General features: G+C 41.9%; 1 protein-coding gene across 1 annotated transcript; it reads left to right on the top strand.

The window, feature by feature from the left end:
- Nucleotides 1-2,750: 2,750 nt before the first annotated feature.
- On the top strand, nucleotides 2,751-8,021 carry LOC134299741 (uncharacterized). Its single transcript, XM_062983553.1, has 2 exons — nucleotides 2,751-4,515; nucleotides 7,744-8,021. Exons 1-2 carry the CDS (start codon nucleotides 2,968-2,970, stop codon nucleotides 7,783-7,785), a joined length of 1,590 nt encoding a protein of 529 aa, XP_062839623.1. The 5' UTR covers nucleotides 2,751-2,967; the 3' UTR covers nucleotides 7,786-8,021.
- Nucleotides 8,022-17,138: the final 9,117 nt, after the last annotated feature.

Below are 17,138 nucleotides of genomic sequence, written 5' to 3'. Positions count from 1 at the left end.
TTCTGGCTGATTTTCATGAAATTATTCTTGTTTCTATGGCAACATGTGAATCAGTAATCAACCTGCCTTTCTCCCTTTTTGTTGGCCTTCCTTGCTACCAAACTCACTGCTCAGACTTAACAATGGTTTTCTAAATACATATTTTGCTAAGATTAGTAATGTGATGACATCCACCCAGTGACAGGGAAGGCCTTGTGTTTTCTGTTGTGATTGTGGGATCAGTTCAAGGAAGGTGCTCTCTGCATTTTATAGACAAGTCTTCCAGATGGCATTCTGACATGTCAGCTCCCTTTTAGTCTTCTACCTACAAATTCAACTGTTTATTTTTAAAATAATTTTTGTCTTTCTAAAGAGGAGAAATGAAAGAAAATTGCACAAATGGTTTTTTATTCCTTGCACTTTGACATGCACAGCTGTTGGTTTCTTTCAGTCTTTCCATTTCTATCACTGATTAGCATGTTATGTTTATAAAAGGGTTTTGGTTGGTTGACTTAAAAACAAAAACAAGTTTTTATTTAAAAATACTTCTGCAAATGTAGTTGTGAGAAATGCATGAGGACGCCTTTCTTCTACTTATTTTGTATGAGCCACAAATTATTTTGTCATACATTGATAGAATGAATATTGGAAACCATTTGATAAATGGCCTAAAACATATGTCTTGAGTGTTGGAAAACTCTGACAAATATAATCCCAGACTCATGAGAATATGCTCACTTCAGGACTTATACTGTGTGTGACGCCCCTGGCTGCGAGGGCACTGGAAACCAATACACCGAGGCCAATAAACAATCTAATATCTTTATTAAGGAATTAAGAAATTAAAATGAAAACAAGTAGAAAGTATAGTCCATCAATAGACCTTTCAGGAAAGGTCAAATATAGTCCAGTAGTATATTGTTCAATATATAATATTAGAGTTCAAAGTTTGTAATCCAAAACCGAAACACACTCAAACTTCCAAGCAGTTTGAGTGGGGATAAACATCCAAGTCTTTCACTAGAGTTCAAAACAAGTCCAAAAGCAAGGAATTGAAGACAAGGCTGGATACACGGCACGACACGACAAGACTGGATTCACGGCAAGACAAGTCAAGGAACACGGCTTGGCAAGGCACGACAAGGCAAGAAGGCAGTAGACTTAAACACAGTCCACACTTGGCTGGAAGTGAAGTTAATCCTCCAAACTGACACGTTGACTCAGCACTGGCTAGCCAGCGCACAGAACTTTTAAGGAACTTCAAATCTCTTCACTGAGCAGGTGTCCAAATCTGAGCAGGTGTCCTTCACTGAGCAGGTGTCCTAACACAACATCTTCACCAGATGCGATCCTCCCCGAGAGTTCTCAAGGGAAAAATAGGTTAATCAGCAGATTCCCTTGCTGCTAATCGCGCGCTTTGTCTTTGTCCTGCTTTCTTCTGTCTGTTCGTTTGTACAAACATTTTCCTATCAAAGGGAGGAGAGCTGGGAAGAGAAGGCTCCGTTCCAAGGTCCTTTTTAATGAGCACTGAACTGGAATTGTCAATAGGGTCCATCTGGAACGGGGCAGAGTCTTGCTGAATTGGCACTAAACCTGTTTCCTCATCGCTGTTGTCCACAATGGAGTCAGGTTCACGGCCCAAGGGTCCATGGGACATCACACTGTGCATACTTTGTACATTGTCCCCTCAGGAAACAGTCTTTACTGCTCATCAACCAGAAGTTTATGTGAGAAAATAATATTTCTGCACTGAGGTATTATACTTTGTTTGCATTTGTACTTACAGTTGTGCTTAAAATACAAAAAAAACCCCAAAATTAAATTACAATGGCGTTTTAAAGCATTTAGAAAACAAAAATCTTTTAACTAAGATATAACATGTCCTGCTATCATCTATCTTTCATCTATATAACATGTCCTGCTATCATCTATCTTTCTATCTATTTAAAAATGAAAGATAAACCACAAATATAATATATCTCTTAGTAGTTGACTATTTTTTCAGGCAGGTATCTTGATGCATCAGGACATGAGGATAAGACAATTTTGAACCATCTTATATCCTTAATAATGATGGAGATATGCTTAATATGAATTCATAGAATTCTGAGTTTCAGAAGAAGAAAAATGGAAAACCCAAGAAGGGGAAGAAAGGTTAACTGGAACACAATAGCTTTTAGTTGTACTATTTTTAGTGGAAGAAAGTGATATACGTATCAATGACATTTATGACAGCAATGCATTAAAGCAGGGTGGACAACTGGCAGAAATAGTTGGTTGCTGTGGGAACCCATAGAACCCCTGCCATCCAGCCATGCACTTCAGAATGTCCTGGAAGTTGCATTTTCCCCAATGCTATTTTATGCAGCAGAAAGATCCCCGTGTCCTATTTCTAGCGAGGTGTAACTGTCAAAATTGATACAGACATGGTTAAGCTCAGCAAACAGAAGGACCAGACAAAGAATTTAGAATTAGAATCAGAAGGTAAAGGAAAGGTTACATTAATATGTATCAGGAAGCAGCCCAAGGTCAGATCCATAGATGTGATCCAGTCACCAGCAGAACTGTTAAAACAAAATCCAAGGAATGCATGGTTAAAAAGTTCAGGTGGCATAGAATTTAGCATAGCCATTATTTCCAGTAAAAACACCTGAGACTTTTTCCTCTTAGGTGCCTCTCCCTTTTGACTTGGCACAAAGTTTTCCTTTGCTACAGCCATCAACACAACCTTTTATCTACACGCATGGAGATATCTCTTGCAGACAGCACTTTTGTCAGAACCCTGCTACTAGAGCCTGGATGTGGCTCTGAGTTTCAGGGTCACTGACATTGATAAGACACCTGCGTTCCAGGACTCGGAGGAGAAACGGCTGATGGACTTGGCGGGGAATTTGCGCGGGGTTTTACTGAGCGGGAAGAGACTGTTCAAATGAGGGGGAGGGTATATAAAGGAGGGTTGGCCTGAGCCTCCCATTCTTGGCTTTTCTGATGTTCATGTTTCCTACAGTAAAAGTTTCTGGTGATATCACAGAGAGTCTTGTGTGTTCATTCAGGAGCGGCTGTGGTGAGCTGACACTAAGCCAAGAATACGGACACCATCCCGCTGTAGCGGTGAGGTGTAACATGCAAGTGGAGGATGAAGAGCTCTTGGGCGCCGGAGGAGGAAGGTCGGAAAGGGCCACTCCCGAGACGGACGCTGAGTTCCACCAGCTGGCGGCCCTGGCGTCATCCACCGCTTATGCCCAGCCAAATGGGGTAACCCAGAGGCGTGGAGTGGTGCGGGGAGACAGCACCGGAGGAGAGGAAGGTTCACTTTCCCCAGGCCCGCAAAAGATGGTGTTTCTGGAGGAGAGGATGTCGGCGATGGAGACCACCCTGGCAGTGATGTCGAGGGCGATGGAGCGCCTGGCGGTTTTGGCGGAGCCGGAGCGAGGAAGGGAACTCCGGGCTAGCTCAATGTGGGACGTGAGCATGGGAAGCAGCCAGGGCTTTGCAGACCTCCCAGCACCGAAGGGAAGGGAAATGCGAAAGGAGCCCGGTGCCCGGCCCAAGATCCAAACGAGCCTGACGCGGGTGGAGGAGAGTGACGACGAAGGGGAAAAGCCTCCGAGAATCCCGGCTACGCTCCCAACTGAGACCCTGGTGCCCCTGGCGAATGCCGGGCGTGGCACAGGACAAAGGGAAGCAGCAGCGGGGCCCACTGGCCCGCAAGGGGGCTTGCGACGGGCGGAGGATTGGGGATTGCCACCACAGGGACCCCTACCGAGACGAGAGGAACTAAAGATCGAGTTTGGGGGAGAGTCCTCTGAACTGGATTTTTTCCTGACCACGGTGAGGGGCTATATGGAGGACAATGCCCACACTTTCAGAACGGAATCCAGCCGGGTACGGGCCATTGGTGCAGTGTTGAAGAGGGGAGCGGCCAGCTGGTACGTTCAACTACACGCGCGGCGCGACCCATGTCTGGGGTCACTCCGACGCTTTATGGGGGCCCTGGAGACCCGTTTCCGAGATCCACTGGAGCAGATCCGGGCGAGGGAGGAGTTGAAGACCGTCTCCCAGGGGCAGAGGTCGGTATCTGAGTATGCGGAGGAGTTCCAATGCCTCGCTGAAAAGGTGCCGGAATGGTCTGCAGTGACAAAGATAGAACTCTTCAAAGAGGGGCTCAGGCGGGAGATCCTCTCCTGGGCGGTGCATCGTGATGAGCCTGACACACTGCGCGGATGGATTCAGCTGGCGGGGCGCGTCGAGACATCGCTGGCCCAGGCGAGGAGGCACCGAGGAGGGCTACAGCAGCGGCCGCAGATGAAAGAGGGGAGCCGGAAGGAGGGATCAACCCCAGCCGGGAGGAGAACGGAGCCGCCAGGGAACGTGAGCACCAGCAGGAGGGGCTGCTTCGTGTGCGGCCGTTTGGGCCACAGGGCTGCCGAGTGCTGGCAGAGAAAAGGGGAAGGCGGAGGCCCGCCCAAACCAAGAGCCGTGGCAGGGAAACGCGCCGAGGAAGAACCACCGATGAGGCACTACTCGGGGGGGTTGGTAAGTCAGGACAAAGCCATGATAGTGGTCCCCATTCAGCTGGAAAGTGGCAGCAAACAAGCAACCTGCAAAGCATTTGTGGATTGTGGATGTTCCAGGAACATCATCTCCCCTGAATTAGCCGAGGGATTGGGATGCGAAAGAACGAACCTAGAATCCCCAATAGCTTTTTCGCAGTTGGACGGATCCACAGCATCGGGATCATTAGCTAAGTACAGTGCCGAAGATGTAAAGTGTAAGATAGGGAGTTGGGAAGGAAAGGTGTCATTTGTGATATCACAAATAGCCAGCTATAATGTTATACTAGGCATGCCATGGCTGGGGCAGGCCAACCCGCAAATCAACTGGGAGGATAAGAGCATGATCTTCAGGATGAAGTTGGAAGAAGGGAGCCAGGAAGTGGAGAGAGAGCCGGGGAAAAGGGGGGAGGAAGACTCTATCAGGATAGCAGAACTGGCAGATAAATTACCCCCAGAGTATCGGGATTTTGTGGACGTATTTGATGAGAAGGAAGCAGACAGTTTCCCACCGAAGCGGAGAGTTGAAGTGAAGATAGAGCTAGTCCCAGGAGCAGAGCTTCCTAAGGCAAAAATATACCCAATGTCGGCTAGGGAAAAGGAGGAACTGAGAAAATACATTGATAAAAACCTAGCGAGGGGTTTCATAGAGCCTTCAAATTCCCCTCTAGGGGCGCCTGTGTTGTTCAGGCGCAAAAAGGACCAAACGCTGAGGCTCTGCATTGACTACAGGGGCCTGAATGCAATCAGTTCTGGAAATAAATACCCCCTACCTTTAGTGAAGGACTTGATCGCCCAGTTATCAGAGGGACAGATATTCACTAAATTGGACTTAATTGAAGCATACCATAAATTGCAGATTAAACCAGAGGACAGGTGGAAGACGGCCTTCTCCTGTGCATTCGGATTATTCAATTATCGTGTGCTCCCTTTCGGTTTGTGCGGCGGAGGCGCCGCGTTCATGCAATTAATCAACGAAGTGTTGCATCCATTGTTGTACAAGGGAGTCTTTGTTTTTTTAGATGACATATTGTTAGTATCTCGGACTAAGGAGCAACACGTAGAACTAGTCAGGGAAGTCCTGCAAAAGTTGAGAGAAGCAAAACTGTATGCGAAGCTTGCCAAGTGCGAGTTCAATAAAGACCAGATAGACTTTCTGGGGTATAGGATTTCCTCCCAGGGAGTGGCGATGGACCCTGCGAAGGTAGAAGACGTGAGGGGGTGGGAAGCCCCCAAAACACGGAAGCAGCTGCAATCCTTCCTAGGGTTCGCAAACTTCTATAGAACATTTATCAAGGACTTTGCGCGCCTCACTTTGCCATTAACGGATTTGTTAAAGACTAAAGGTAGGGGAGAAACAGCCAAAGTGAAGGCCCCAGGGGCCAAACTGACCTGGACAATAGAATGCCAGGAAGCTTTCGAAGCCCTTAAAAAGCGTTTTACGGAGGAGCCTGTCCTACAGCACCCTGATATGTCTAAAGCCTTTGTATTACATTGCGATGCGTCAGACCGGGCATATGGGGCAGTTCTGCTACAGAAAGACGAGGGGGGGAACCTGAAGCCATGTGGCTATCTGTCAAAAAAGTTTAGTGATACAGAAAAAAACTGGCCGATTTGGGAGAGAGAAGCCTTAGCGATTCTAAAAGCACTAGAGTGCTGGAGACACTTCCTGGAAGGAAGTGGAACACCGTTTGAGGTGTGGACTGACCATAGAAATTTACAGTATCTAAGATCCCCTCGTAAACTATCAGCGAAGCAAATTAGATGGGCCCAATATTTCAGCCGTTTTGATTTCAGACTCAGATTCTTCCAGGGGAAACATAATATACTCGCTGACGCTCTCTCTCGGATGCCTCAGCACGGGGGAGGAATTCAGGAATCTGAAGGGAGTATTTTTCTTGATAAGCAATGGGGCCTGGCAGTACTAACTCGAGCACAAGCGGCCAAAGAAAACAAACGTACTGCCATTTCCACGGGGGGAGGAGAAATATGGGAGGAAGAGTTGAAGCGAGCGTATGGAATGGACAAATGGTTACAAACAAACAAAGAAAAGGGAGAATTGTGTGGGGATTTGGTGTTTGTAAATAAGAAAATGTATATTCCTGAATGTTTAAGACGAGAAATGTTAAGGAAGTACCATGATAACAAGGGTGCGGGTCATCTAGGCCCCACCAGGACTATTAAACTGTTGGCCAAACAATGCTGGTGGCCCGGAATGAGGAAAGACGCCAGGGGGTACGTCACGCAGTGTGAATTATGCGCAGAGGGAAAAACACCACCGGGGAAGCCCCAGGGGCTATTGCAGAAGGTGGTAGAGCCCATGAGGCCATGGGAATGCGTAGCCATGGATTTTGTAGGCGAACTACCCCCCAGCAGAGGCCACAGATACATTTGGACAATATTGGACTTATTCTCAAAACAGGCACACTTTGTGGCTCTGCCAAAACTTCCTTCAGCTGAAAAACTTGCTGATTTGTATGTGAAGCACGTATATCGCCTACATGGGTGTCCCGACAAGATAATTAGTGACCGGGGAGTCCAATTTACTGCAAAATTTTGGGGAAAATTCTTACAGCTGTTAGGAGCAGAAAGGAACCTGAGCTCGGCCTTTCATCCCGCGACCAACGGGGGGGTCGAACGTACCCAACAGACACTGTGCCAATTCTTAAGGATGTACACCAATTATAGACAGGATGATTGGGCGGACCTTCTTCCGTTTGCTGAGATGGCTTTTAACGGGGCCGTACATTCGGCCACAGGTCGTGCCCCATTCGAAATAGTATACGGACAGGAGGTGGCACCTTTCCCCAGGCTACCCGAGTGGAAGGAAGGGGAGGGCCAGACCGACGAGGAATGGCCGGCCAAAATCAAGCAAGGGTGGCGAACCGTGGTAGAGGCATTGCGGGAAACACAAAAGAAGTACAAGCTCTTTGCGGATCGTAGGCGCCGAGAGGGGGACAAATTGGGCGAAGGAGATCTGGTTTGGCTGAGCACAAAAAACCTGAAATTGGGGTTCCCATCCAAGAAATTGGCTCCACGCTATATAGGGCCATTCAGGGTAGCAAAAAGAATAAACGAAGTGACCTATGAGCTGAGGCTACCAAAGGACCTAGGAAAGGTACACCCGGTATTCCATTGCAGCCTGTTAAAAAAGTATAAAGGAACTCTGGACAGCGGAGAACAATAGTTGTGTTTAATCTTTTCCTTCCAGGACGAAGGGGAGGAGGACGCCATGTCAGAACCCTGCTACTAGAGCCTGGATGTGGCTCTGAGTTTCAGGGTCACTGACATTGATAAGACACCTGCGTTCCAGGACTCGGAGGAGAAACGGCTGATGGACTTGGCGGGGAATTTGCGCGGGGTTTTACTGAGCGGGAAGAGACTGTTCAAATGAGGGGGAGGGTATATAAAGGAGGGTTGGCCTGAGCCTCCCATTCTTGGCTTTTCTGATGTTCATGTTTCCTACAGTAAAAGTTTCTGGTGATATCACAGAGAGTCTTGTGTGTTCATTCAGGAGCGGCTGTGGTGAGCTGACACTTTATTAGTCTTCCAGTCCATGCCTTAATCTTATAACACAAATTAGATTATAAGGAGGCTCTTTATCGGACATCATGTGCCCATGGTCAGACTTTCTATAGGTGCCACATCTTCTGACACTTTTCTCCACGAGTCCAAGAACTGCAGGAGATGACAGTTCCATGGTATTCAGACTGGGAAGGTTGGAAGTCTCCTACAGTATTACATTGTAGCCTAAGGTGAAGATTTTGTATCATTTAGGTATTCAACGCCATGACTGTACATGACTGTACAAGAAAAATAATAAGAAAAAATAGTTGTCTGTCCTCCAACTTACAACCAAAAGACATAACATACAAAGAAAAGGGATAACAATGGGACATGAGATAATGTCCAGTTAATAATCCCTCTTCTCTCCCTCCCTAGCCAAGACATTGTGGTTGGAATGGAGGAGATGACTTTTCATCTCCTTCTAGCCTAGGCATGATGGAGTTTGCATAATTATGTAACAATGAGGTAAAAACTGCTTTAAGCATTTGGATTTTTCACCTTTTGACAATTATCCTTAACAAACTAATTGTCAGCATAGCAGTATACTTGGGCAATTAGCAATTTGTATTATCAGTGTTTTGACCTTCCCTAATTATTTTGCATAGTGTCAGTATTCAGTAACAGTAAATAAATAGACCTTGTCTGCCCCTTGCTCATTTTATGTCTCTACAGAAGAGAATTTTCTTTACCACTCTTTAAATTTGTTTACGTATCGTTTTAGTGCATCTGTAACATTGACAAAACATAAATATTCTGGAATGTAATCAGAGAAATGTCAGTATGTCAATTCTGCTCATTAACAATATATAAAGCAAATTGTGGCATTTACTGAAATAATGACTTCCTCAGAATTGGTACATGTTGCAGCAAAATTCAAAGCTATCAACTACCAGCAATCTGCTTAACACATTTTGGGCTGGTGCCCCCTGAAATTTTTATTCTCAGGGTAACTTGGCACATGATTTCATATAAATTACAACTGTCCCTATATAGACATGTAAAGCTAACACCATCAAAAATATTGATTTGAATAGTATGAGATGAACCCCTTAACAAAAGAAATAAATTTATGGGATATTATACTTCTGATAAATCGGTGGTCCAGATCAAGAATTCTTCCCAGTCTTGGTCTTGCAGCCTACTTAGTGTGTACACTTACAGCACTACTTTTGTCTGAATTTGGAGAATCAGCTCACAGTATCTCAAAGCCACTCCAGCTGTGTTGAAAACATTAATTATATCTTCAGAGAAAGTGAAACCAAATGAGTTTAGTTTATAAATATTTACTGAAAAATACTACATTGAATGATAAGTTAGCCTTGAGTGCAATTAGGAGTTAGATCAACCAATGTAAAGTTAATAAACCAATCAACCAATATAAAGCTGCATTAAATATATTTCATAATTTAAAATCTCTTTAGACATAAATCTGCAATTGGTTCAGCAAAAATAGATGTGCCAGGTATACTGAATACCAAAGCAGGATTAGAGATATAGAAACTGACTGCTTCAACTAATATTGGCAATGTAATACGAGTAATACTTGATTGTACATATGATGTAGGCACCTCCAGTAAACCTCCAATAAAAGAGGATTAATTCAAGACAAAGCAGAAAAATCCCACTTTGTCCCAAATTAATTTGATATTCCATTAGTTCCAGATCCGGGTCTAATGGGGTATAGGCCTTGTGGGGAACTGCCCCACGGGAAGTCTCTTGACTACCCAGGGGTCCATCCCCACAGCCCATCTTGGTTGTTCAGGCCCAGTGGACCTAGAGGACCAAGGAAAGCAGCCACCCCTGCCCCAACCCCACCGAAAGCCATGAAAAGAAATGAAAACTTACCAGACTGCCATGAGCTTTCTCCTGCAAGTCTCCTGGCACGTAGAAATGATATGCAAGGAGGTGGGTGGCCAAATCATTCCTCCCCCCCCCCCCGCTGCCTTCTAGCTCATCATTTCTATGCACCAGGAAGATTGCAGGAGAGGCCTCATGGCAACCCGGTAAGTTTTTATTTCTTTTCAGGGATTCTTTTAGGGGGGCAGTGGCCACATGCCCTCCCAGAAGTTACTGAGATGGCACGGAGACAGCAAATGAGCAAAGCCTGTTTTTTTGGGGGGGATTTGGGGACTTAAACTCACATCGGAGCAAGTTTAAGTCTAGTCTGGAAGCACCCCTAGTGAGAATTGCCCCTGGACCAGTTGTCGCTCCCTCTGAACACCTCTGACCACCAAGGACATACTTGGTCAAGCAACATAGATCTCAAGGGCTACCTAAAATTATTTGGCTCCACACTTTGGATGATCTTAACTGGAGGGCCATCCTGAGGGTGCTCCCTCCCAAATCTCAGACGTTTTAAGAGAATTCTCATCCAGTCCCAAGAAGATCTTTCTTTTACAGTCTCCTGATCCACAGAAAAATATAGAGAGTGTTCTTAAAATACACCCTTCACCCCTGGAAGGGGGTGCTACATTGCTTGCCAGGACTATTTAACCTTTACCATGCCACCAAAATGGGGATGTGTATGAAAGCTATAATGCTAGAATTGCCAGAAAGGGGATTTTACAATGATTGGCATTTCTAAATGGTCATATGTCCCTACTGCTCATTCTAAACTACACAAAACATAATGCTACACTTGGCAATTGTCATTTATTCACATAATAGAGAGGGGCTCTTCTATTTTATCTTTTGAAGTGGTTGAATTTCTTCAGCAGACATGATTGAAAAGGAAAAACATTCCACATCTGATTCTATAACGAATTATGTACTGTATCTTGGTCTATTATCCATAGTCCCTGTATGCTTTCAAAATTAATGTATAATTTGTCGCAATAGGCCAACTGGGGAATGGTGTTATTGAAGGAAGTAATGCCAAATGACTGATGAAGGGCAGCCATTACATTTACAAAACCCTATAGTTTACAGCTTATCTTTCACAGGCAGCGATGTTGGTATCTTTTATAGCACTTGCCTCTAGCATTCAGCTGCTCCAGAGAAGCATCATTGTTGACCTTCAATCTCTGCAACTATTATAATGTAATACTAATAATTAGGAAAATAAAACACTATAATAGCAAAAGTTAAGAAAAGAAGATTGTTGAAAAGATATGCATGAACTTTTAAAAGAGTAAAATAATATTGTTTTGTACTATCTATATCACAATATTTCAGCTTGCACAGATTTTAAGAGAGAAATTTTAAAGGAGACATTAGTATAACAATCTACTTCTGGATGCAAATCTATAATTAAAATATACAATTTTCATAACAATAAATTTATCTGAAACTATTTGGAAGATGACTGACTTTGGGGTATGAATGGAATGGAGTGGTAACATGGAATAAATAGGATATACAGAGAGCAATTATTTGTGAAATAACATGTATACCAGCACCACTTACACGAGGTCTATATTTCTGAATCAGCTATAAATAAATTAAGCAAGGTGATACCAGAAGACTGGTAGAAATAGTTTCTTCCAATAAATTCTGCAATTTTTTTGCCTTTTATTGAAACCCCTATTTAATTTGGTGACCTGGAGGATGTTGGCACTTTGACATTCTGCATTGATTCTGAAATTCAAGTTTGTTAACCGAGGAACCCACATTGGGAAACCTGCTGGATAAATCCAGAACAATATTTACGCAAAGTTAAACCACCAGATTTTCCAGCTATCTCACGCTACTATGGATGTAAAACAAATATAACTGGATAAAAGCAAAACAGCATGTCTTGGACTTGTCTTCTTTAACTGTGGAATTCTGTATCTACTAAAAGACAAATGTTTATACAAAGAGATGTTTAATATACCTCACTCATTTGTAACTTTTCTGACACTAAAATATAAATAGCAGCACATTTAGTAAAACTCATATGAGCAATACACTGCTGAAATATCAAGTGTGAAACTTGGTTTCTTTGTTTTTCTGAACATTTTCCTCTTGAGACTGAGGGAGAGTTAAAGAATTTATCCAGTTTATCCAGTTTTACATTTTTTTATTTCACACTGTATTAACATCAGCAAGCACGTGTTTTATTTATTTGTGCTCAGCTTGCAAAAGTGCGCAGAGATCAGATTCTTTGATTTATCATCAGCTAATTTCCATGAGGTCTGAAGTACTTACTTTCTCGCATTGTACACTTTCCATTTAAAGCTCACTCAGCTTACCCAGTAATAGTCCCTCATTTCAAAGCACAAACTTCTAATCATGACTTTAATTAGACCGTGGTTCATATAGTGCTATTCATCTGTGGATTATGAAAAGCTGAAAGTTTTGATGCATGATGAAAGCATTAATACAATTTATTTTTGGCTGCTGGGACAGCTTCTGTGATGATACGACAGAAGCACACATTTTAATTGTAAACTAAGCTCCGAGACAATGCTTTGATGGTTTGCCTAGTTATTTATTTTTTCCACTCCCTCCTTTATATGATTTCAGAAAGCTGAAAAGTTTTCCTGTGAGTGCAAAACTTTGATGTTTACATTAGGTGGGGCAATAATTAAATTATACTGTGTTGTGATTTTTGCAGATGCTTTCCTATTATGGCCATGAGTAGCAGTTTGACTGCTGGGCTAGGGGCGCTTCCAGACAACATCAAAATGCAGGTTAAAAAAAGTGGGGCATCGGAAGGAAGTCACATGTTTTCCATGACTGCAGGGATATAGAGTCATGTGAAGATGCACATTTTTGGGCAGAATCGGGTTTAAGTACACCTTTTAAACATGTGCTTTTCATCTGTTAACCCGATTCTGCCTGCTCTTTCCTCAATTATCATTTAGTCGCCACCCCCCTTTATCCCAGTTTCTTTCAGGTTTTTAGGCATGTGTAGAAGGCCCCCAAGACTCTGGAAGACTAATTTCTGCTCAGTTGCAGTAATCCAGTAGGTGACATTGGGCAAGTTATACTCTCTTAGCCTAATAGGCAATGACCACCCCCCCCCCCCCGGTGAAATATTACCGAGTACAACAATGATAGATTTATTTTAGGGTCATCATACCTGAAAAACAACTGACTTGAAGGCACACAGAAGTAGCAGCAGCAACAAGAAATATCAGGATAAGGAATTTGCCTTGAAAACACAAATTTTCTCCTGTTTCTGCTTTTGAGGAGTGAGAGTGTTGATGTAATACTTCCTGCAAATAAAATGTATTGCTAGTGTAATGGAATTGCTATTGGTCTATTACTATGTTGATATATTACTATGTATAATGCAGGGAACTTTTTAACTGTTGGTATATTACTGTTCTAGATTCTGTATTTAATATGATCAATGTTTGTACTAAAATTCTTATAAACGAAATACCTAAACATGTGGCTCAAATGTGCTTTTCAAGCAACTCTTTAAAAGCTGATGACTATGATTGTCATAAAATATATGGATATCCAATTTATTCAGGGCAGATTAAAATCATGTGCTCATAGCACATCAGTGACAGCTTTATACTTACATGGCTGGTCTGTGGAGTGAAGATAGAAAATGCAATTTAGCCAACTCTCGCTTACTTAATTAAATAAAGTCAGAAAGCAAAAACCAGTCAGCCCCTACAAGGATATCAATCTCACTTGACTTACAAAACTCCTGAGATGACTCAACCCCCAGTGTTAACATACTATAACTTTTTAAACCATGAGAATGCTCAAATAGGCTGATGAACATCTTAATGGGCAGATTAATCTATATGAATCCAGCTCCCGAAACCTCATCATTCAATGCCTTTTAAACATTAATTTTCATATTGTAATAAGTCCTTCATAATTAAAGAGATTTTCACAGAATCTTTCTCAGCAGTCTCTTCTTGTGTTCAAAATGTACATGGTTGAAATGTTTTTTTTTTCATTTAAAAAACTTATTTACTAATGAGCATGTTACTTATAGGTAATGTGTAACTTTTCCTGTCTGCAAAGCATAGAAATAAATCCATAATCTATGAAATATACTGGATTCTCCTCACCAAAATATTTAGCTTCTTTATAAATAGGGTGGTCATGTGTCATTAAAAAAAATAGAGTATAATTTTATATTTGAAGAACAACCAGAAAACAGTTTGCCTTTTGACTACATCCTTTATTTTTATGGTTGTTCCATCCTAGGTCTGATTGAATGGTGTTAAACAACCATCAAGTTGGCCTTTAGTCTTTATCGATTTGATAGCAGACTCAGCAAGCAGATCGGGTCAGAATCTTTCCAACTTGGGTTAGCTGGACTATAATTCTGCTTCATTTCTCAATTAGCATCTATAAATATAAATTAGAACATGCTCTTTCAACCTCTTTTTTGATGAAGAGTAGGTACACACCCTATTTGGAAACACCCATTTTCAAGAAAGTGAAAAATTAACATTGACTCATGGCTGTATTTTTATATATATAATTTAACCTTCAGCTTTGATACATAACCCTGTCACCCTTACTGAAATTCATGTAGTATATTGTGTTTATTTAAGTTCTTACTTTTTGGGTTAGTTATTATAAATTTATATTGATGCTGTTTTATTTATTGCTTAATAATAATAATAATAATAATAATAATAATAATAATAATAATAATAATAATAATAATAATTCATTTATACCCTGCCCTCTCTCCCTGGAGGGACTCAATTTGATTTGCTGTTTGTCTTTTTTGTTATGCATTGAATGCTTGCCAGTTCTGTTGTGGGAGGGCAGTAGGATGGGTTGTATTTCCCATTTATACTTGAAAGATGTAGCAAATACAAAGGTCTGACATAGTGACCAAAGGGCTATTGCAGCCTAGTCTGAGACCAAAGAAAAAGTGTATCTTATGGCTTTGAATGACAGCAATTAAAACTCAACTCAGTGGCATTTCTCTTAAATATTAATATTTCTCTGGGAGATCTCTCCTGGTGCAGAACCTCTGAGTGTTTTTCTTCAGGCAATGTCTAATGAGAGTGTGAGCTCATTTTAACTGTATAGATTACCTTTTTGGTTATGAAAGGATCCATCTCTTAAGACTTAGGATTCACCATTTATTTCTTCTTCAGAACATTATTTGGATGGAGTGGGTTTGGTGGAATCATATCCTGAAAACTCAACTCGGTGATATTTCATACGGCTTTGAAGATTCAACATAAAAATGTTCTGCTAAAATGTTTCAAATGTCATTACAAAATTAGGAGGGGCTGGTGTTTTGTTTCTAAAGTATAGTTAATGAAAATGTTGGTTTTGTAACAAGAGTAATGAAATTTCATTACTTTTTTGTTATAATAATTACACATGATTACTATAATTGTGGAAACTTCAGGGGCTGCTTTCTCCCTCACTTTTACAGTTATCAGGGTGCTACAATGGTAGAACACATTTACCACTGTTAGCCCATCAAGGTTCAGAACCTTTCACTTATCCACAGATTTTTGGGGAAATTTCAAAGGTTTTATAAACAACATGTTTTTTTTAAAAAAAAACTACAAGAGCTATCTCCTTAATTTTTTATACAATGACACAAGAGAACAGAGGATCCTTGCCCCCAACTTTCAGAAATATTTGTACATCTACTGATTTTAGGGAATTATGAATGTTTTAACAAAAATGTCTTTTTAAAAAGCTACAACATCTATCTCATTGAACGTCTCTCATATTAACCAATAGAAATCAATATTAACCAATTCTACATTTTATAGAATCCTAGAATTGAAGGGCACCCCCAAGGACCATCTAGTCCAACTTCCTTCTTCCAGGCAGAACATCAAAACTCTCCCAACAAATGGTCATCCAGCCTCTAAACTGGGACCCTCAAGAACCATCAATTTAAGGATTTCTTCCCAGCACAGCACTGATTTAAATTTTTAAATTATTATTATTATTATTATTATTATTATTATTATTATTATTATTATTATTTACTAGAAGTATCAAGCAGTCCTCCTGTTTAATTATTCAACCATTCATTGGAACTCTGGCTGGTGTTGCACTTCTAGGCTGCAGAAACACCTCAAAACCACACTGGAGCCCCAGACTGTAGGCAATGTAAGCTGTTTATTGAAGAATATATGTAAGTAATAGTAAATCGAAGTTCAAAGTCAATGAAACAAGGTTTTAGTCCATACTTGAGAATCTTGAAGCAAGGGTCCATGAAAATCAAACACAAGAATAACCTTCAAGCAAGGTAATCAAAATTAGTCCAAGGAACAGGATCAAAACTGGAACAAAGAACCGGATCTTTCACTGGAACCAGAGATCAAAACTGCAAAGCTTTCAGGAACAATGACTTGATAATCCAAAATCCCCAGGAGCAAGGACAAGTACTGGACCAAAACTCAAGATACAAGACTTACAGGAACTTGGCATGAAAGTCCAAAGGTAACATCCTCTCAATTAGCAAAGTTACCACCTCTGAAATCTTTCTCAGAAGCAGTTCTTCTTAAAGCTAGAATCAAGGCCTCTTTCCGTGGGAAGTTTGCTCAAAACCCTTTCTCATTAGCAACCTTCTGCCCCTTCTCAAAACCACCCTTTCTTGTCTCTGTTGACATATTGCTTTCTTTCTGTCAACCTTATTATTCTTATCAAGACTGGAATGCCCATCTGCCAAAGGATAACTTGACCTTGAGTCTCTCAAGGAATGTGGTTCAAGCTGCCTGCTTGAAACCATTGTATGCCTGCTCCCAGAATCCTCAGGAATAGTAACCTCGTCTAACTCTGGCTGTCCAGGAACAGCAGCCTCATCTGGCTGCATGAGAATCCTAGACCCCAACCCAGATTCATCTGACAGGTCAGGTGCAGGTACAATCACAGGCTGAACAGGCCCAAGCCCAGGCTCACATGACAGTTCAAATGCAAGTTGGGATACAATAGCTGGCTATTGCTACAGAGGGACAAATCTTTCCCCTCTTGTGATTGTAGCTTTCTGATGCAAATGGAATTCTGGGAAATGTAGTTGAGGGCAGGGCCTTTTGCATTCTCTGTCATAGGGTTCCTCGCCTTCCCAAACAACATTTTCCAGAGTCCTATGCTTTCTTTCCCAGTGAACTCTGCTTTCTCCCTGCTTTTCCTCTTCTAATGGTGAGACAGCATTAA

Source organism: Anolis carolinensis, chromosome 5, assembly GCF_035594765.1.
Source record: "Anolis carolinensis isolate JA03-04 chromosome 5, rAnoCar3.1.pri, whole genome shotgun sequence".
NCBI classification, from domain to species: Eukaryota; Metazoa; Chordata; class Lepidosauria; order Squamata; family Dactyloidae; genus Anolis; species Anolis carolinensis.
Note: the sequence above shows the minus strand (reverse complement) of the source record. Positions and strands in the feature narration are given on the sequence as shown.

Bases quoted from the DNA above. Each gene is read 5' to 3' on its own strand.
- LOC134299741 (XM_062983553.1), top strand. From the start codon at position 2,968: ATGTTCATGTTTCCTACAGTAAAAGTTTCTGGTGATATCACAGAGAGT. The intron at 4,516-7,743 runs GTAAGTCAGGAC...TTTTCCTTCCAG, and splicing joins GGCACTACTCGGGGGGGTTG to GACGAAGGGGAGGAGGACGC.